General features: G+C 35.1%; 1 protein-coding gene across 2 annotated transcripts; it reads right to left on the minus strand.

The window, feature by feature from the left end:
- Positions 1–735: 735 nt before the first annotated feature.
- Positions 736–22,041, minus strand: LOC138696165 (leukocyte elastase inhibitor-like). Of its 2 annotated transcripts, none has more exons than XM_069820763.1 (8): positions 21,774–22,041; positions 19,995–20,107; positions 16,134–16,316; positions 12,792–13,005; positions 10,932–11,149; positions 10,589–10,774; positions 6,990–7,125; positions 736–1,009 (listed from the first exon to the last, which is right to left on the minus strand). In XM_069820763.1, exons 1-8 carry the CDS (start codon positions 21,781–21,783, stop codon positions 867–869), a joined length of 1,203 nt encoding a protein of 400 aa, XP_069676864.1. In that variant the 5' UTR covers positions 21,784–22,041; the 3' UTR covers positions 736–866. The 2 variants fall into 2 exon arrangements, with proteins under 2 accessions (XP_069676864.1, XP_069676855.1); XM_069820754.1 differs by lacking the exon at positions 736–1,009 and adding an exon at positions 3,135–3,460 and having other exon boundaries at positions 21,774–22,039.
- Between the last annotated feature and the right edge of the window lie 232 nt (positions 22,042–22,273).

A 22,273-nucleotide genomic window follows, 5' to 3' on the forward strand; every position in this document is an offset into this window, starting at 1 on the left:
AATGCAGTAATGGGGTGACATTCATAATTAAGGAGTTACGGCAATTTGAAAAAAAAAAAACAGAAAAAACTTTTTATTTGAGGATTTCACTGACAAAAATGGATATCATAGTTAGAATACAAACAAGTGTTTCATTTTGTACCAGTCTCTTGCATGTAGAGTGGATTTAAAGCAAATGTTCAAAATTTCCTCCCTGCATCTGAAGGCAAAATTCGCACGGGTGTGAACCGTGCGTGTAGCATTTCGTAACTTTACATGTAAACAGCGACTGCAGTATCAACAACGTACTTGTTATGAGGACGTACGACTCGTTTCGCTTATCTACTGCTTACTGTTTTATCGTTACAGTCGTTAGTACTGCGCAAACATGTCTAGCGGTACATATACCAAGGCGTGTTTCGAAAATCTGTTGTAACTCCTTAATTATGAATGTTACCCCATTACTGTATATACATATTTTGTTCCAAATAACATCAGGAATCACCTCCATAAACTGCTTACTGTTTTATCGTTAAAGTCGTTAGTCCTGCGCAAACATGTCTAGCGGTACATACACCAAGGCGTGTTTCGAAAATCTGTTGTAACTCCTTAATTATGAATGTTACCCATTACTGTATATACATATTTTGTTCCAAATAACACCAGGAATCACCTCCATAAACCGGGGGAAAACCTCGTGATACACCCTGTATAAGTTACAGGAAAACAATTAATTAAAACACAGTTTGTGTAAAGTTGTAGTCACAGATAGTTTTATTATCGTTAAATGGAATTTGTTTATAAATCAATATAAAGAAGAAACTACAATATCTCTCAATGTAGATTGGAATTTGTGAATTTCTTTACAATATTTTAAATTATCAGTTTTAAGGATCTCCTATCCAGGCACTGAAAATGGGTACTGAGTGCGTCCTATCCACAATGAAAACCAGGAACGGATGGTCGACTTCAATTTCCACAACTTCATTGTTGCGGAGAATCTGTGCTGAAAATGGCACAAAACGAATACCTGAAAACAAAATGTCCGTGTAACTAGGAGGAGTGTATACTGTAGTTACAATTATGAAATCAGAATAACAGATTCTTAAACCATTGTCACTTTGTTACCCAAAAACTCCTTTGGTTCTATACGCCAATTTATCATGATACATAGAATCCTTAATATAGGTGTCCCATAAAGAATGGAGGTGCTCTGAGCCTTAGCATCGGAAACTTATATTAATCTAAGACATCACTCCAGCCTGTTTTCAACTATTGCAGACGATAGGTGAAATGAGGGGAAGGTGATAAGTGTTGGTGGAATAGTAGAGCAAAACTGGAGTACCCCAACAAAAGTCGTCTGCAATGTCTACTTTGTCGACCATAAATTCCACCGTGACCTCGACAGATATGGAAGCTGTGCCGCCTAAATGGAAGACCAGAGCTCTTGATGTTGGACCTCAGATGCGACCCATGAGAGAGGGACAGGAAAAAGAAACTGTGAACGACTCTGTAGAGTGACAGAGATAAATCGAGATGTGGCTGACGGCCATCTGCTTTACGTTAATACGTCTGGCTTAGGCCAACGAACCTAAACGAGACTTTCAAATGGCATTAAAATCAACCCGCTAGCACATCAGAATCGCGAGATATATTGCCAAGAAATTTTCACCCACGTCCAAAATGGCCGCTACTCGCCGCGGACTGACACGCATGCGCGGCGCCAACTCAAGGTCATGTTCGCAGCGTAGTCGTATACCCGATCGAATTAGACAATATTTATTTCAATCGTGTTATTCGTCACAAGGTTGTAGTGTCAGAATGGATCACCCTGCAAACATTACATCGCCGTTTCCGTCCTGGTGTCGGTCTGATTTTAAAGACATGCTATTTATAAGTAAATCGTCTTCACGGACAATGTATCTATAAAATGGAAGGTGGCTACATTTAAAACATAAAATGTTAAAATTGTAATAATTAATTTATGGAGAAAAGAAACTGGTCACCCCATCCCAATATCTCGCCTCTTGGTTGCCTCATGGGTGTTGCGTTATTGGTGTTACTTTTGAGGTTTCAACCAGTCTTCGGACTATTGATAAAACATACGGTACATACAATTAATTTATCTTTAACAAAAAAAAAACGAACAATGTGAAGCTTTACTATGTTGCATATCTTCGTGCAAAACTACGTATGAGTTACGGGTATGTAACTTTACTATATGTACTGCATATCTTCATATAGAAGACTGAAAAACAGTACTCTCAATAAGGAGAACAAGAGTATTTGAAGGAAAGCAAGAGGAAAAGGATAACAAGGGCAAGACAAGGAGAACAAGGGAATTGAATTTTTATGTGACAGTCAATTCCCAAGTTTCTCCCCAATATATAATGTAGAGAAAGACGCCAAAATTGTAATGATTCTAATAATTAAGGCGGTTGCCGGAAAATGAGTCTATATACAGTATCTATAAGCTCTTTTAAGGGAGAATGTTTAATTCGCTTCTCCATTTAAAAATCTACTTCCTTACGTAGTTTCGTTTCAATATCTTGTAAACAGAGTATAGGGTGGCTAATTGAATGAACCCTTGTACCTTGCGTAGTTGTAGAATTCAGCAAACATCAGTGAAGATGATCCTCAAAGTGAGTGTGTGTCCATCCGTGATGTGCACTAAAGTGTAAACTGCACTCTGAAGATGAACTTTGAAGTGAGTGTGAATCCATTCTAGATAATACTAAATAACCTGTAATCTGTATTCTGTACCCAACAGATATTCTTGATTTTTACGTATGCGGTACTATTTATGACGTAACTATGAGAAATATGTAAGAATTATAATTTTACTAAAATGATTATGAACTTGTAAACATCTGTAATGTGTGCTGTTCAATGCTGATGTTTAATTTCTGCTAAAATAATCATATTTAAAGTCTTTTGATAAAATAAACTTGTTCTCTGGAAAAAGGGCCTATAAAATGCTCCAATAAAATATATATTATTTATAACATTATTAAAGTCGAAAATGCAAATATTATTGTAACAGTATGTAAATAGTTATTTTGATAAAAGTGGAATCAAATCGCAACTACATAAAGAATATAAATATGGGCCCTTTTTCAGGCTACCGCCTCAATTGTATTCTCTTCTAGTATATATGCATTATTTTAAACAAGATTTATTAAATCATAACAGCAACAAAGTTTACAAATAAAATTACTAGTTTCAAATTTCTCATTCATTAATTTAAATCATAGCTGATCATTTTAAAAAAGTTTAGATGTCACAAAATGGTACTGAAAGCGTACAGATGTATGCTTGTAATAATGACGGTCACTATTTTAAGGATCCCCGCTCCAGCCACTGAAGAGTGGTACAGAATTGGCCTTGTCGACGATGAAGAAAAGAAATGGATGGTCTGCCTTGACCTCTAAATCCTCGGTGTTCTCGATATACATTGCTGACATCGGGTAAAACCTCACACCTGTAAATCATGCATCAATTTTATGGTCTGACAAATTAATTAATTAATTAATAGAGTAAAGAAATAGGCCAATCAAAACCCTAAGTTCTATTTAAAAAAAATTTCAAGTCATCATTCTGTGAATTTGCAAAAGTCTAGTCCTAATAACTGCACAGTATCTGAAAGGTTTGAAAAAGGTAAAGGGTATGTGTTATTTGTAGAAGAGACATTCCCGATGTTTCTTTTCTTTTCTCTCAATGATTTTTACTTTTTATATAGATAAAATTATGTAACTTCAATCTAACTCAGAATGATTAGGCAGTGTGTGGAGTGCTGTTCTTGGATTCCGCCGCAAGACAGTTGAACAGTTCCATGCCAGGTAGTAAACAAATGTTCAAAACGTATGATGTACACCAACGCGCATGACTGATCACTAGACTTCGTGGAATTGCCACGAGAATCGCAAGGTTTACTGCGCACGCAGTATAGACTGTATGAGAAGGGAGCGTGCAAAGGATTGAGTCTGCCTGTGATGTAAACACTGAGCAGTATACTGCGGTTACAATAAAACCTGTATCCTGCATTCAAGAAATGTAATGAATGGTCATTGAAGTAGGAAATGTCTAAACATGTAAATACACAATTATTTTATAGTGAGATATATTAACTCTTAAAGTTTAATGTAAGATACTTACATCATTGCAGTGAAGATTTAGGTACATTTTGAGCGACTGCGAAGTAATCTCCTCAGATGGTCACTTAAACAGTTTTTATATTGGGAAAATGTACGTTCAACATCACACGATGTAATACGTGCATATTTGAAGAACGGAAAGTCACTACTTTTTAGTACACCAACTTCAGACGTCTTGTCGTGACCTGATAGTACATCATTTAATACGAAGCTGTGAATAGGCAGAATTTTTAGCAATAATGTTTCTCAACTCACATTTCACTTTTTCTGAAATTAGTGAATTGTTATTTTGGATAACGGTTTGTGATACTTTATCCACTATATTAAGGGCTTCTGAGAGTTGTAGTTTAGACGATTCTAACAGAATGATGCTTCTGGACACGATTTTAAAATTAGAATCAATGAACAGAATATCTTCCAATGCTGTTCAGAAGGCAATGATTTTATAGCTGCAACAGCGGAACTGTCTGTCCTATTCAACGCATCAATTACCTCCATTATTTTGCTGTAATGTTCTGCATAATAATTAACAGCATCCAACCACGTTCCCCAACGGGTCAAGACTGGCTGCGGGGGTAAGGGTATTCCAGGGGCAATTATTTGGAACAGCAACACTCTCATTGTAGTATGTTTGATTGAATTCTTGTCTACACTGAACAAATGTTAATCTTTGACTATTCCAACCACAGTAACGCAAAAACAAGTGCTTACATAGGTATACATTAGCTGTAGCTGCTCTATCTATTTGGACCGGTCACATCTCTTAACATGAACTGCTTATACTACGCGACCGAGCGGTCGCTCACCTCCTCTATACTACCATCAGCAACCTGATTGCATGCTGCATGTGGCAATTCAACGAAGTCTACTGATCACAAATCATGTTTATTTAATGTCAAGAATTATTTGAGTTAGAAGATTAAAATATTTTGCTTTTCTGTTTCTTTTTTAATTAAAGAACAAACCTGAAAATTTAGCCGGTTTGCTTTTGACACATCAATATAAAATGAAAATTGATGTATGGTAACAGCTGACTTCGGAATAACAGTAATAATGAAACTATAATTAATCTAAAACATGTTTCATATTTAAGCAAAGAATATAGAAATGTGTAATCGAAGCTGGCAAAACGTTTTTGTTGCATTGTGGATAATTTTACAGAAAGACAAAAAAACGTTGTACAGCTTGAAAAAAAAGTTATAAAATTAATTCCTTCGGCCCAAACTATCTTCATTGCTTGCATTAAACGTATCCATGCACGTTTACAATATAGTATATGAAACGTGAATCACGAGAAAAACATTTTTGAAAAAAAAAACATTTAGAACGTTTTGCCAGTTGCACCATTCAATTATCTTAACTTTTTTATTTAGTTAGATAAATGAAATTGGAATATCCAAAAAGGATGTTTACACGATATAGACGAAGACAATAAAAGAATGACATTAAGAAGCTTGTCGAAACGAATTTGAAATGACTAGACTTGAATTACAAGGATGGCTTCTACCGACTCTCCAAGGTCTGTAACATTTCGAGTCAGAGCAAAAAAAAATATATATATATAGATTCACTCCGGTTCATGTTCGTAAGAGTTATGTTCAAACTACGACTATTAGCGAATTATGTAAGCGATTTTCACTAATTTCGTAAATAAAATTTAAACAACTAAACTTAGCCTGTGTGTTTAGTAGTTCATTATTTTAGCAAAATATTTTTCGCTAATACTAACTTTACAGACTGACCGTTTTGGTAATTGAGTTGGCCGAGCACTAGAATATGAACTGCACTACCACGAGAAAAGTAAAACAGCTCTTCTAGATTCTTTATCACGATCTCTTCTCCAATACTAGACCTTCGAATAATTGTAAGTTCGAGATATATTTACATCTATGACCCAGTGCAAGCTGCCAAAAATATAGAACCATGTCGAACACTGGTCAAAATCTCGGCTTATGCGTACAGAGCATGCAGGGCAACTCAAGATTCCCTGGAGCAGCGGAGAGCGATTCTTTCTCATGAGATTAATATTTCTGCCTCGTTTTTATTTTGTACTACACGAAAAAGGGAAAATACATCTTTTGGATCCCTTATCAAGATCTATTCTCCAGTACTATACCTTCGAACAATTGCAAGTTCTGGATATATTTACATCTATGACCTAGTGCAAGCTCCCAAAAATATACGACCATGTCGAACACTCACTGGTCAAAATCTCGACTCATGCCTACACAGCATGCAGAAGACTCCCTGGAGCAGCGGAGTGCAACTCTTTTCCACGAGATTAGTATTTTCTTTCTGCCTTGTTTTTATTTCTGAATTAGCCTATAAAACAACCTGTGTTGATAATGTTCCAGACGTCTTTTGGTGTGTAATGTCGTGTTCTATTATCAGTTTGGAATCCCTTGTAAATTTATTATTTATTGTTATTGTTGTTTATTACTACCATGATTGTTATTGCTGCATTGAAAAGATCAATTGCTCTCCTGAAGCATCACCTATATTCGAAATGAAATCAAGTTCATTAGCATTCTTTATATTTTCGTAACACTTGCCTCTCTAAAACTAGGTATAATTCCACCAATCACAAAATGTATTTGCAGCTATGTACTTGTAGGAGTTTCATTGTCAAAATAAAAATTAATGGTTCACTGAACTTGTAAACATTTATATGGTTAAGTACTCTTTGTCCCTTGTGGCAGCTCACGAATAGTGAGAAGATTTCTAAATTTCATGTAATATTTCGATTTAGAAAAGATGTAAGATTATTCAGTTTAGAGTCACTCTTTCACGAAATGAATTTGTCCGTCCCTTCTCCCTGTAGTATCAGTATATTTCAACATTTACAGTTGTACTTACTTGTAGCAGCAGACGCCTTGGCTCCTTTTTCATCGACCTCAATTTCTGCCTTTTGACGAACATCAGACACTGCCAATGCCTCCTCTGCAATTCCACTAAAGTTTGCAGAGTGTCCGAACATATCGCTTAGCCCCATCTAAAAGCAAAAATGCATGTCTTTAATTAAAACATTCCTAGAATATCAAAAATATAAGAGGAAACATTTCAGAATTATTTTGATTGCCAACCATATCTCGAAATTTACTGTCTCCAGTACTCCTAAATACTTTCCGATTCCATTATGAGCCCAAATTCGGAAGAATATATTGACTAGCCTAGCCCTGGGCATAAAGAGGAAGTTAAAAGGCGAAAATAAACCTCCGCCCGTGTTCTTCTGGCTTACACTACCTTAGAAACAAGCGCTCAGTAAGACATTATTAATCAGTGGTGAATTTTGGGCGACCAGCGAGAGCCGAAAGTTCGTAAAAGCTGTGATGGCTGCCTTATAGCACACAATTCGCCACTGAGCAATGCTTATCTTCCTGTCTACTCGTATCCTACCGAAACATTACTTTCTTAGCTTAAGAAGATTGAATGGTTAGTTAAGGAGTAGTCTGGCTCGATTGAGGTATGAATGCTCAGGCCTGGGCTATCCAAAACAAATAAATCGGATGTAACGAACCTAATAAGATAGACGGTCTTTAAAGGTTTGAACAATGTGAACCTGATTATGGAATATAATATATTAATCGGTTAATTTAAAAAACCCGTAAGTCACTCGTTTTGTCATTTTTGTCTGGTGTATAGGATTTTTGTAAGGACAACGCATACAAGGTGTTAAAAAAAGTATCTAATATTATAAGAGGTGGTAGAACTCATAAAAAATTAAGTCAATTAAACATATATCTATCTCACTTTCTTCTCAGTGCTACTCCGTCGTCGTTGACTTGGGATTAATATTTTTAAAAAATTTAAATGCTTCCTTGCTCCTAAATCAGCCTATAAAATTACTGATTTATAGTGAAAAGAATACATCTTCATAAGCTGAATTTGTTGAAAGGTTGTATAGTACAGTGTATATTATGATTAACTTATTCATATTTTTTTCTTTTTTTAGCATTAACTATCAAGGTTTAATGTTTTTTTAATTGTTTCAAAAACGTCAGGTAACTTCGACCTCAGCTTTCGTGAGATCTGTGGAATATCTATCCCTATCATCCGTAAAATAATTTTTCATAACAGAAATTAACATTTCCACATGGGCATTCAAACCTGGAATAGACAGGCATTAGCTAATATACCAATATTAACATGTGTGAGATTTCACTTAAATTGACTTCGGTAAAAAAAATTGACTCATTTTGTATTTGTGTTGAGTAGTTCCTATTTGAATTACAGTTTAATTCAATTTTAAAAATTCCTCATTAAAACTGTCTATATTGAAATGTGGATAAACATTTGTGGATTTCAGAGAATTTAGAATCAGTTCAAATTTTCAAAACTCAACACATGTTAAATTTAGTTGACTCAGATGGTTAAAAACATTGCTCTCAGTGCAGTTATATGATTTTTCGAAGTACACTTAGCGGCAAAAAGAATGTGCCGACTCTTGGTCGATAGAAATGCTAAGTTCTATCGCGCGGTTCACTCGTGTAAACGTAATGCACTGCAAGGCATTGCTGTGGTGTCTCTTCATTGAAAGTCGTCCGTCTATAATGTAGTAAACTTTACGAGCAGTGTGTGGGCCAATGGTAAGAAGTCTGACATCCGTACCAGAGGTTGTGTATTCGCCTCCCGGTACGGTAAAATTATTATTTTTTTATTTCAACTTTTACTTAATTTATTAGTTTAAATGTGAAATGGCATTTGTTAACAAACTTCTTCATGCCTGCCTTGTAAATATATTATTGCCCATTACCTGTGGGCTATTAATAGGTGACATCTGGCCTGTATAAACAAAAATACTTCTTTCACATCCTAAAAAACCGGACGCATATCAAACACAAATAAATAATTAAATTAACAAAAACAAACATTTTTTTAATATACTAACAAAACAAGGCTGTGGTGGGGACAGTATCTCTTCCACAAACCGCCTGCGTCAACAACTGCCCTCATTCTGCGCGGCATGGAGTCCACAAGATTATGGAACAGGTCTAAATTCTTGGCCATCTCCTCTCACGCATCTAGAACTCTGTCCTAAAATTCCTCAGGTGTCCGAAGGGATGGTTGTTCTGCCCAATTAGAGCGTAGGATCCTTTTGACTGCAGCCCACAAAGTTTGAATCGGATTCATATCTGGTGAATTTGGAGGCCAGTCGACTGGGTCGACATCACGCCTCCTCGTAAACCATCTTTGAATCCGGTTGACGGTGTGTATCGGATGATTATCCTGCTGGAAGAAAAGTGTTCCTTCTGGATATCGTTTTCGGGCGGAAGGGATCATTACATTTGCCAAAGTGTGTTCGTAGACTTCTGCTGTAAACCGTCCGTGGATGCGTTCCAGAAGTCCTGCCCCATCGTATGACATCCACCCCCAACACTCGACCCTCACTCAACCCGACTTGCTAATTCATCTCACGTGGCCATTCATACAATAAACTAGGGCAGTACTATCGTTGCTATTGGAGACAATTACCTCGTCGGAGAAAATCACATTTCTCCAATCGAAGTCCTGTCGGAGAGTAGCATACGCAGAATGCTACTGGAGACAATTACCTGGTCGGAGAAAATGACATTTCTCCAATCGAAGTCCTGTCGGAGAGTAGCATACGCAGAATAACCTATGCGAACCAGGGCAATGAGTTATTGTTTCTGTACCATCTTCAAGCGTAATGACGAGACAGAACGTTGTATTAACAGATAGCAATATTGCTTGAGAGAGAGAGGGAGGTTTATTATTTATTAGAGTTTGGACATATTCTAAGAGATATCGCCACATAATTATAGCTTTGCGAGACACATATGATGACAAATTTGTAATAAAAAAGAAGATTGTGGGAGATTCGAATTCGAACCTTGAGCTACTACTACCAATTTGTTCAATAGACCACTGCCATAACGATTTACGCTACAGTGACTGTTAATATCGGTTCGGCATAATACGTGGTTTTCCTGTTCATATTCACTCCGGTTGATTTTGTATTTATCAATTTTATTATTATTTCACTCTTCAAGGGCCCTGATGTATCTAGAATCAACCCGCCATTCGATTTTATTACATATTTTAGTCTCTTAAACAAAATACAGCAAATTTAAATGGTTTAATTATGTGTTACCTAGTGAACTACGGCTTTGACAAAACGAGCATGCGCAATGTTATGTCTCTGGAACTTAGAAATTGTCGGCCGGCCCATTCTTATTGCCGCTAAGTGTACAACACGGGACACTTGGCAACCCTACTCAGAACGAGTGATTGTGAGGCGTTTGTTGATTCCTCTGCTGAAATCAATCAGAACTCTTTCCTCATTTCTGTAGCGCTGTTCACGGATGACATTTTTCAAACTTTTTGTACTCTCGTAACGATATTATTTTTCCTCTTACTTACTCTACGTTGTTAAATATTGACTCCAAATAAATTAACTATTTAAGAGACATCATACACCATATTGATATACTTACCGTCCTCAACACATCGTTCAAGGAGGAAGTAGTTTCAAATTTGAATTTTGGCAATGCTAAATTTACGTATCTCAATTCTTGGTGTCTCGTCAGATTGTAAAGTCTCTCTCCCTGCAAATTGTTCGTAACATTGACCAGCCCTTCTCTTTCGTCAGGAACAACCACCAACATGGAATATTGTTCATCCTAAAAAACAGAGAACGAGTTATTTATAAGATGATGAGTCACGCACAAATGTTAATATTACAGTTGTTTAGATAAATCTGACGTATTCGACATGCAAATTATTTTTGTGATTGCATTGTATATATATATATTTTTTTTTTCCTTTCGTTTTACATACCCTGAACAAAAGATGTACAAATTTAGCACCGATGTGAGAACAGTGTCCTGCGTGAAGTATTTCTCTGTACAGATGCATTGTAGACACATTTTTCGATGACCCACTAAGCGTATGAAATTCTTTCAAGCTCGTGGATCCAGTGTGGAATATCTTGTCCCACTCCCCAGAGAAGAAAACTGCGTTCAGAAGCATCAGTGCTGTGTCGGGAGTTAGCGATTCTGTAGAATTAATAAACAGAGATTAATTTGTGTCCATGTAATTCGTAACTTTATTTAGTGATTAATATATCTTCAGTACTACAGAGACTATTTAGAAACGAAAAATAATAGAGTGAATAATAATATTTTCCACGTGTTATTTCCTATAAAACATTAACACTTGACGAATCAAAGAAACGAAATATACAAATTTGATTTCTAACTTAGAGGCAGCGTAATGAAATGTTTTTGTCCTCCATCATTATTAACAGCCTTTATCTTTAGTAAAAATCGTGCATATGCCACATTATTGTACAGTACCAAAAAAAAAAAAAATGAGCCGAATCTTGGTAGCATTCGTCCTGAATGTAGGCAACAATCTTCGCAAGACTGTCGACAAGTAGCATATTTATGTACAGACCGATTATTTAGTCCTCACAGCTCAGCTACGTGAAAGGGGAGAAGTAACTGTACTGGAAACACACCGCTCTACCGCACGTGTGACATCCGATTGCTCCGAAGGCAAACGAGTGAACAACCCAAACACCCCTTGGCGTAACTAAATGAACTCGCCTGACCCAGGCGCATATCTCCGGCGACTGTCAGGACTAAATAATCTTGTTTACTGCACATGCGCAATACGTTGCATCTGGAAATTAGGAAAATTAGGCGGTTCATTTATTTTTATGGAACTGTACCTTACTTACTTAGAAATGGTTTTAAAGAACCCAGAGGTTCATTGCCGCCCTCACATAAGCCCACCATCAGTCCATATCCTGAGCAAGGTTAATCCAATCCCTAGCATCAAATCCTACCTTCTTCAAATCCATTATCCTCACGCTCCCCAAAAGTCATTTTTCCTCCAGGTCTCCGAACTAACACTCTATATGCATTTCCGATTCACCCATACGTGCTACATGACCTGGAATCTCAAACGTTTGGATTTAATGTTCCTAATTATATTATGTGAAGAATACAATGCGTGCACTTAACATTATTGTACCCTACTTACTTACTTACTGACTTTTAAGGAACCCGGAGGTTCATTGCCACTCTCACATAAGCCCGCCATTGGTCTCTATCCTGAGCAAGATTAATCCAGTCTCTACCATCATATCCCACCTCCCTCAAATCCATTTTTATATTATCTTCCCATCTACGTCTCGGCCTCCCCAAAGATCTTTTTCCCTCCGGCTTCCCAACTAACACTCTTTAATGTTCCTAGTTATGTCAGCTGTAGAATACAATGCATGCAGTTCTGTGTTGTGTAACTTTATCCATTCTCCTGTAACTTCGTCTCTTTTAGCCCCAATTTTTTTTCTAAGCACCTTACTCTCAAACGCCCTTAACCTATGTTTCTCTTTCAAAGTGAGAGTCCAAGTTTCACAACCATACAGAACAACCGGTAATATAACTGTTTCATAAATTCTAACTTTCACATTTTTTGACAGAAGACTGGATGATAAAAGCTTCTCAACCGAATAATAACAGGCATTTCCCATATTTATTCTGTATTTTATTTCCTCCTTAGTGTCATTTATATTTGTTACTGTTGTTCCCAGGTATTTGAATTTTTCCACCTCTTCAAAGGATAAATACCCAATTTTTATTTCTTATAGATTCTTGTAAGGAAGAATAATTAATTACCGAGTTTTAAACCCACCTTGTGACACCAGCTGCTGAATCCTTTGGTGCGTGCTCTGTGACACCCAGTCGTTGATGGTTCGAGCAGCCGCCTCCGGTTGAGTGAAGTCTACAGACTCGATGTCAGACTTGAAGTCCTCCACTGTCATGTTCTTGAATTCGGGCAGGATGTTGAAACCGGTTGCGATGAATAATTTGTTGGAGAATTCTATCTGAATATCATTGTGAGTATCCTGAAAGAATGTCATTATTGAATGAAATACACAAAATTCACACAATTTGTAGTCACTTTTGATAATCGATTAATCATCAGCCATATCATCACCATTATCATACCAACATGCCACTTTTCCCAATGTCATCATCATACTCTTGTCATAATTTTTTCAACATCATTTTCTTCCCCTCAAGTTCACTGTTTTAACTACTTTTTAATCCCCTTTGTATCTTTCATTTCATACTCTAATCGAAATTCACTTTCATCTTCTTTTTCTTTCCCATCATATTCAGTCTCTCGTGATTTTCTTCATCTCCTGTTATATCTTTACTTTATTTTTTTATTTCTTTTCAAAATGCATACTAGCCCTTCCGCTTTATTTGTCTCCTTTAATTTCCTTAAATCTCCTTTTCTTTAAAATTCGATCTCATATTTTACTCCTACATCTGGCTTTCCATTTCCTTTAGTTTTTATTATTTTCCTTTTCCCTAAAATTTACTTTGTTCATTTCTTCTTCTTCCTGTTTTTTTATAATTTCACTCTCATTTCCTTTTCGCCTTCCCTTCTTCTCTGTCTTTAAAATTCACTCTTTCTTCTTTAACTCTTTCATTTCCTTTTCCATTACCTCATTTTATTATTTTCCATTTTCCTTCGAATTTAATCTGATCTTTTCTTCTCCACGTACCCTGTAATTTTCCCTTCCATTCCCAAATCCTCTCTCTCTCTCTCTATATCTCTCTCTCTCGTCTTTTATGCCTTCATATTCTTTTTCATATTCTCTTTAGAATATTATTATTTTCCCTTTTGATTCAAATTTCCTCTGATCTTCTCTTCTTCAATTCTTCAACGTTTTACTCTTTGTTTTCGTATTTATTATTCCCTCTTCAAAATCATTCTTTCTACTTCACTCTTCATCCTGCTTCTCAACTTTTATTCCCTGTCTTTATTCTTTTTATTCTTCTTCAAATTAATTTTCTTAGCTGATTCGTTTTTATTTTTTCTTTAAACTACTTTTTAATTTTCTTCTATTTAGCTCTTCTTTCCTTCTTCAAGTCCCTTCTCAACTTTTTCTTCATTTTATTCAAAATGGAACAGAGATTCGTTCCGCATAGACAGGAAGAACAAATAATCACCCTATTTCTTCTTGTGCAATCTACATGTGTGTCTTGATAACTATACTTTATATTCAGACGTCTCAATAGGGCCTTCTCAGAGCACTTCCTCCTCTCTCTATTTTTTTTATGTAAAAGTGGAACAAGATGCGGGAGCAGTTCGTGTATCTCTGGATGACGTCATTGACCGCGATTTTTGAATAAACATCTCCAACCGCTACGATGTTGTGTCCATCTCTGAGGGAAGAATGTCCTTATTACCGCAAATATATGAAGAAATAAAAGCTTTTATAGGGAAAGTGAATTTGTGGGAGTCGCAAGTTTCAGTGGGTAACTGTTACTACTTTATTAATCTAAAATTGTTACCTAATTTGAATCAAGATCAGTGTAACAAATATAATGAAGTACTGAAGGACTTGAGAAAAGAATTTGAGACCAGATTTAAGATTGTTTTTGAATTTCTAAGATGTTTTGGTTATTTTTAATTATTGAAAACATCACGAACTACATTATTTAACTATTATTGTAATTAATATATTAATATTGACATATCATAAAAATACATACTTTAACAACCAACAAGTTTAATTGTAATTTTATTATTATTTAATTGAATTTTATTTCATTAAATATAGTATGAACTTTAAAAAAAGAGATACCATAAACCATTTACTAGAAATAAAGTATTATTGTTGTTTAGTCAACTTTCCGAAGACAGGTCTGAACCTCACAAGTGATACCAACAAGATACCACTTAAGAGGCAACTAGGCCAGGAGATAATGGGGTAAGGTAGCCAGTTCCTTGTGCCTAAATAATTACGTAACATGTACTGTTCTTCATGCTTCAGATGTCTTATTTTTACTCATTGATATATCATTAGAAAAAAATGTATTATCATTTTTATTATTATTATTATTATTATTATTATTATTATTATTATTATTATTATTATTATTATTATTATTATTATTATTATTATTATTATTATTACTCTGTTTCCTTTTATGTGCGTCGTTTGTACTGTCACGATTTGTGCTTTCGATATTCGATTTCCGACGTCATTGAAGTCTTTCATCTGATCTACGGGCCTACGTCATATTAGTTTGTCTCTTATTAGGTTAACTTAAAATATTTATGAAATTCTTTGGTAATTGGAAACGACAAGGATTTAGTATTTGTCAAAGTACATCGACGGCCTTCCAGTCTCATTCTTTCACTAATACTGAATACATTTCTTTTTTCATCCGAGCATGGGTAGATGCCCCACTCCTTTCCAACTACTTGTAGCTGTTTTCGGTATCTAATGTAGGCTACATAGTCCGAAATTGATATTAAAATAATTCAGTTGTATATTTCGACAGTTTGTGTAGCATTCATGAAAATAACTTAGTATTAATTATTTTTATTAATTACGATAATTTGTGTAACATTCAATAAAATATATTTTTAAGAATTTGCTATGGTTTTTCTGAACCGAACAAATTTGTAAACCATGAAATATCATTATTAATTTAATTTTTTTCTCCACTGGTCCCTATCCAACGCATTTGCATCTTGCAAACCTTTCAGCTCCCTATAGAGACTTACTCCTTCCAACCATTTTCAGTTGGTCTTCTTTTCCTATTCCTTCCTTCTGGATTCCACCACATCACTTCCTTCGGTATTTTTCTATCTTCCATTCTCATTACATGCCCGTATCATTGTAATCCTTTTTCACTTATAATTTCTACTACAGCCTTTTCTCCCTTATTACTGTAGTCCTTATATTTTCCCTTCTTGACTTTCTAGCTGCTTCTTCTCCAAAAGTCCATTTCAGTGGCTCTTAATTTTCCTTCTTGTAGCCTATTTATTGTCCAAGTCTCCGCTCCGTACTTGAAAATAATTTGGCATTAATTTAAAAAATATAAAGAGTCATAAATCCATTACTAATTTTCAATCTACGATATAGGAACTTATAGTTAAAAGAAAAATTCTTCGAGAATATACATGCATGCTGACAGCTTAGCATTATGTTTGATGCGGGTTACTTACTTTGATATTATTAATAAGGTCCCTGAAGCCCACCCTGGTTTCAGCGGGCTGTGCGTGTAGAACCTGGGTCACTTCGTTCTCCGTGTTGCCGCCTGCGCCTTGCTGAGTAATGGCGAGAACAGTGTACAAGCTCAGCGGAGATATGATCGTGTTGCTCGCTCTGTTTCCAGAATTGAAGGAAGTCTGTAAAGTAATAACGTTGAATTGAATTCTTTTAAAAGGACGTAAGTCATAATTTTTGACATTTTCATTTTTATCGTAGTTTCGAAAGTACATTGATAACCCTTTCGTTTTTGTTCGAAATGACGCCAACATCATTGTTCGTTGGCTTCTTAGAGGCAAGTTAAAACCAAATTTTCTTTGTTGTAATCATTGTCACGTGCAGTTTTAGAACTATTCAATTGGCAGTGGCGTTTGTGTGGGAACAGCTGAACAGCCGAAAAAGAACAAATATTACAAAAAGACTGCTGTTTCTAAAGAAACAAGGAACAAACAAAGAAATGAGAGAATGTGTACCCTATTCCACTGTGAGTATGGACATGACTGAGTTGGATACATCAAAGTATCCAGTGATATTAATGGATTAGTAAGCCACGCAGTCTTCATGACACATAAGCGAGTATCTGTTCCTCCACCTAGAAGCCCAGTCTACCCAGGAAGAAAAGTGTCAATAAAACAGAAAAAGAAATACAAGACTTGGAAAAACGAAGCAGTACATCCCAAGTGAGCATACGGTACTTCATATACAACTTTTCAGCTGGCTTACAGACAGCAATGAAAAACAGTGCATCCCAAATGAAAAGACTGATTTCTCGTTTTTGTCATATATATTTTCCTATTTTTGTTCTATTTATCATTATTATACTTTTTTTGCTGATTATGTATGCTTTCAGTAAAGTAGGTCAAGAATATCATTATTTGATTTTGTTTTCGAATTAATTTTTTTAAAGGGCGGATTTTATCAACAGTAATCTCACTAAACGTTTTGATTTATCTAGAGAAAATCAAAACTCGAGTGGGATTTAATTGACTATTACACGATTAGAAGAAAGTATATAAAGATTAGAAGTAACGAAGTACTCCAATACAATAAAATATTAATTGACTTACGAAAATACAACTGTCTTCAAATGTATTATTGTACCATCTCAACATTACAAATATTATGCTAAATGCATGCTAGATGGCAGTAGTGAGCAATGCCTTCTCGTCGAGAAGTTCTCGATCTATTATACATGATGGCAATGTTACTAGTCAAGAAGGCTTTGTTGATTCAGTTTCATTTTTATTAAAATGCAACATTCCACTTCAATTATCCGAATCAACGTCACTTGACAGAAGATTTTCAATAAATCTTAATATTAAACAATCTCTGATACATGACTATCCATAATATCTTATAGCAGAAGCTATAAAACGTCTTTGAGCTGAAGCTATAACATAACCTAACTAATATACACAAGTGTTAGAGAAGTTTTAATTAACGACGATGACATAAAAAATAAACATGGATAATTTTAAAAGGAATAATTATTGAATGTACAATTTTCAAATTTGAATGTGGTTGGTAGTTCAATTGATATTATATTGGACGTGTGCGTAATAGAAGTGGAACTCGTTGATTTAGGCCTACATGGCGTATTCAACTTATTCAGGATTTCCGAATGGTGCTCTTCATTTATTTGTAAATCGGATTTCAGAAGATGCATAGGTATGATAAGTGATTTTTATTAATTCTTGTTCTTGAATGCTAATGCGAGTCATATTTGAAACTGCTGTGCATCGACTGGAGTGGTTTGTAATTATATATATATATATATATATATATATATATATATATTTTTTTTTTTTTTTTTTTTTTTTTTTTTTTTTGACGTCCAGACCAGCGCAGTTTCAAATGTTGGCAAACAAAGAAACAAATGCTAGGGACGCGATAAAATTGTGCGATAAGCAGCCATGATTGGTTGAAATACGTCCTTTCGTACCGTTTTATTGGTCAAAAGTAGTATGACGTAGTAAGTGTGTAATAGTCATATTTTAAATCTCAATAAAACATTAAGTATTCGCATCGTTGTTTAGTCAACTGTCTTCGGACCCCACAAGTCACACTAACAAGGCGTCACTCATGAGGCAACTAGGCCAAGAGATAATGGGATAGGGTGGCCAGTACCTTCCCTTCTCTATATTACACTAATCAGACTTCAGATGTGTTTATTTATTTATCAGAGCTTCCTCAAATTAGAGGCTGCCATTAGACAAAACATACAAAACAATACAAGAACAAATAGATGATGAGAGATAAAAGAGTAAGAAAAAAGGCAAACAAGTACACAAACAAAAAATGGCAGTTTACAGAAGAAAAAAAATTCAAGTAAAGAATCAATGAAAGCTAAGAATTATTATTTTTCCTCCGACATATATCGTCAAGTGACATGTACTGGCTGGTAATATATGTACACTTAACTTTAAAAAGAATGGGCCGCCGGAAATTTATAAGTTCCAGATACACAACATTACGCATGCTCGTCTGCAGGTAACACATAATTTGCTGATTTTGTTTAAAGTCTAAAATATGTTATAAAATCGAATGAAGGGATGATTTTACATACATCAGGGCCTCTGAAGATTGAAATAATAATAAAATAGATTTTGTTCTCTTCCACGATTGTCATCTCGTCAAGAATTGTCTTGCCGACCGCTGGAACTATAAATAGAAAAAAGTTGGAAATTGGATATCCGCAGTTTTGGAAAAAGGAAACACGGAACTATAGGCTATTTAACCTACGTTGTTATGGAAATAAATAACAATAGTATTGGGAACTGTATTCGTTGGTTTGTGTAACTTTCTTTGGGAAAAATGAATGGGGATATTGGATTGGGAAAGAAAGAATTGGGCATTACAAACGATTGGAAATATAATTTTTGGGGGAAAATATATAGTGAATAGTGTATTGCAATTCATACAGGACGTCCAAAATCCCGTATTTACGGCCTGGTAAAATAATGACAACTGTTTATTTATTTATTTATTTATTTATTTATTTATTTATTTATTTATTTATTTATTTATTTATTTGGTTATTTATTTATTTATTTGGTTATTTATTTATTTATTTGGTTATTTATTTATTTATTTGGTTATTTATTTATTTATTTGGTTATTTATTTATTTATTTATTTAGTTATTTATTTATTTATTTATTTATTTATTTGTTTATTTATTCATTTATTCAATTATTTATCTATTTATTTATTTGTCTGTCTGTTTGTCTGCTGTCAGTATGTATGTCTGTTTGTCTGGTGTCTGTTTGTTTCTTTGTTCTTTGATTTATCTATCTATCTATCTATCTATCTATCTATCTATCTATCTATCTATCTATCTATCTGTCTGTCTGCCTGCCTGTCTGTCTGTCTGTCTGTCTGTCTGTCTGTCTGTCTGTCTGTCTGTCTATCTATATATCTATCTATCTACCTACCTACCTACCTACCTACCTACCTACCGATCTATCTATCTATCTATCTATCTATCTATCTATCTATCTATCTATCTATCTGTCTGTCTGTCTGTCTGTCTGTCTGTCTGTCTGTCTGTCTGTCTGTCTGTCTGTCTGTCTGTCTGTCTGTCTGTCTGTCTGTCTATCTATCTATCTATCTATCTACCTACCTACCTACCTACCTACCTACCTACCTACCTACCTACCTACCTACCTACCTACCTACCTACCTATCTATCTATCTATCTATCTATCTATTAATTCAGTTGGTGTATTCAATAGATGTGTTGAAATATTTGGAATCAATTTATTTTTGTTTCACTATAACACTTTTCCTGCCATTGCGTTACCCTTTTGAAATTCTTACCTTCAGTAGTTCAACTGCGAAATTGTTAGTTGCTATGCTCATTTCTCTTGTAAGTGACCCATGGCTTGGGATGAAGAGTGCCGAACTCAATAAAAGGAGTGGCACGTACATCTCTGGAATGAACGTAAAACGACAAATTCATATATCACCTTCAAAGCGAATCTAGCAGTATTCAGTCCACATAAATCAGTTGCTCCTCTTCCTTCAGTTTCATTTTCAGTGTTTGACGTCTCGCAGTCCGAGGTGGTTTTGGATAGTTTACTCGTATCGTCTTTCATCCAATTAAAATCGAGTAACTAGGCCTACTCTGGTGTCCACATCTCGACTGACAAGGCTGATGCATAACCTGTCCTCATTCCGTTTCTGCGCTTGCGCGAAAGGTGGTGCAACAGTGGCCTTGCAAGTGTGACAGAACAATTAATCTCTGAGAGATTGCGCTTTACGTTACAAATTTGTAATGTATAATTCTCGCATTATATGTACAGTATACCTTTAACTTGGACACTCTGTATATATTTTGTTTACTTTTAAATATTAAACAATTATTATAAATTTTCTGTAAATAAGCATTGCCATAAAAATAATATCCGCAATAATTAAGATTCCCTCATAACTCAAAAAGTATCCAACATTCTGTGATGAAATTTTTTTTGTGTATTTATGAATGTCATATCTACAATATGATGCAAAATCACTTCTCCACCTTTAATAGATTTTTTGATAAAAAAATAAATTCATTTTAAAAAATGGTCAAATATCTAACACAAGATAAAAAAAAATATTGTTTATTAAGTAATGTAGTTGAAAGAGTATGATATTGTAAACATGAGTTTCAGCAATAAAATAAAAGAGAGAGAACATGTAAAAGTTAACAAGTTTATGAGTTATGAGGGAAACGCTTCATCACTGCACAGTGAACATTGAATTTTGAAAAAATATATATAAATATTTTTTAAATCGTAAAATATTTTTTTATATAGCAGAAGGATAGTGTTTTAAACACACTAATTTTCATTATTGTACCAGATACAGTAATGGAGGAAAAAATTTTGAACATTTTCAAAAAATTTACTGCTGTAAGCTGTACCTAACCCCTTAAAATAACTATTTCAGCACTAAGGAGGACTGGAGATCTATAAACTGATATTCTGTACGAGCGGCACACTGGATTGAAAGGGGTTGTACACCATGAAATATGTGAAGGCCTATCAAATCTCTAACATATTATAATGGTTGCATAGGAACACTGTTTGTTCAGGTTCGTACATCAAAGCTTGAATTGAAAAAAGACCTCAGGAGCTTTCGTGCACTTTTTTACCCGCATGACGAGAGCACCAAATGACATTAAAGTAGCACCAAGTTAAGAACGTCTGATCTATAGTCTATGAAGCCAGTTGTATAGACCAATTTTACCGACAGAGGGTGTGCCATAGGAGGCTGGTCTACGCTACATCCACGATGAGATTATGAAGATTTGTTGGGATGCCACCGGAACTCCCGTAGAAAACGTCTGTATTATCTGGACTACGGGCTTTCTCAACACAGTTATAAATCGGAGATACACCAGGTATCGAACCCGGTCCACAGGATCATGAGTCCAGCGCTCTAGCCACTACACCATCGTGGCGGCTTAAGTACAAAATATTCACAAACATTTTTCTTATTAAATGAAAACAAAAGAAATTATTCTCATGGATGCAGTCGCATACTCCATTCTGTGATTACAGAATTTTTCACCTCTTAAAAATGATCCATCACATTATGAAGTAATAAACTTACCTGATATCATGTCGGTGTTTTTAAGTATCGATTATACACTTAGAAACAGTGTTGAGATTCTGTAGCTTCTGACCACTATTTCTTTAGCACTGAAACTTTGATAGCATAGTGTTCTATCCTTTGCCCTATTCCAAAGTAGAATTCACATCCATTAAGTAGGCTACTTGTTTTATTTTTATGTTGTTTGTTTAGGCCGCGGTATTAATGCGAGGTCTATCAACACGTTACGGGTCACTCACAGAGTGATTACATCTGACACTAAAACTCCGCGAGCCTTCCTTTTATACTATATACTTCGCACCAAAACCTGACGACCTTCCCTTATCCCCTTCACCAGTTAACTGCAGACATGCGCAAGGGATAAACCCAAAGCTGAGTTGCCAATTTTTTAAGTCATTCTGATATGCGAATGTTTTTCAAACTGTGTTCCGTGAAACCGTGATTTTCAGCGAGAGTATTTTATTATCTTTGTAAATATGTCTTAATTAATAATTATGATT

This window comes from Periplaneta americana, chromosome 1 (genome assembly GCF_040183065.1).
Source record: "Periplaneta americana isolate PAMFEO1 chromosome 1, P.americana_PAMFEO1_priV1, whole genome shotgun sequence".
Classification (NCBI taxonomy): Eukaryota; Metazoa; Arthropoda; class Insecta; order Blattodea; family Blattidae; genus Periplaneta; species Periplaneta americana.

Excerpts from the sequence above, each read along its gene's own strand:
- LOC138696165 (XM_069820763.1), bottom strand. Across the intron at positions 10,775-10,931 it reads TTGTACATCTTTTGTTCAGG|GATGAACAATATTCCATGTT; the intron begins GTATGTAAAACG and ends TCTGTTTTTTAG. Across the intron at positions 1,010-6,989 it reads CAAGGCGTCTGCTGCTACAA|GTATTCGTTTTGTGCCATTT; the intron begins GTAAGTACAACT and ends TTTTGTTTTCAG.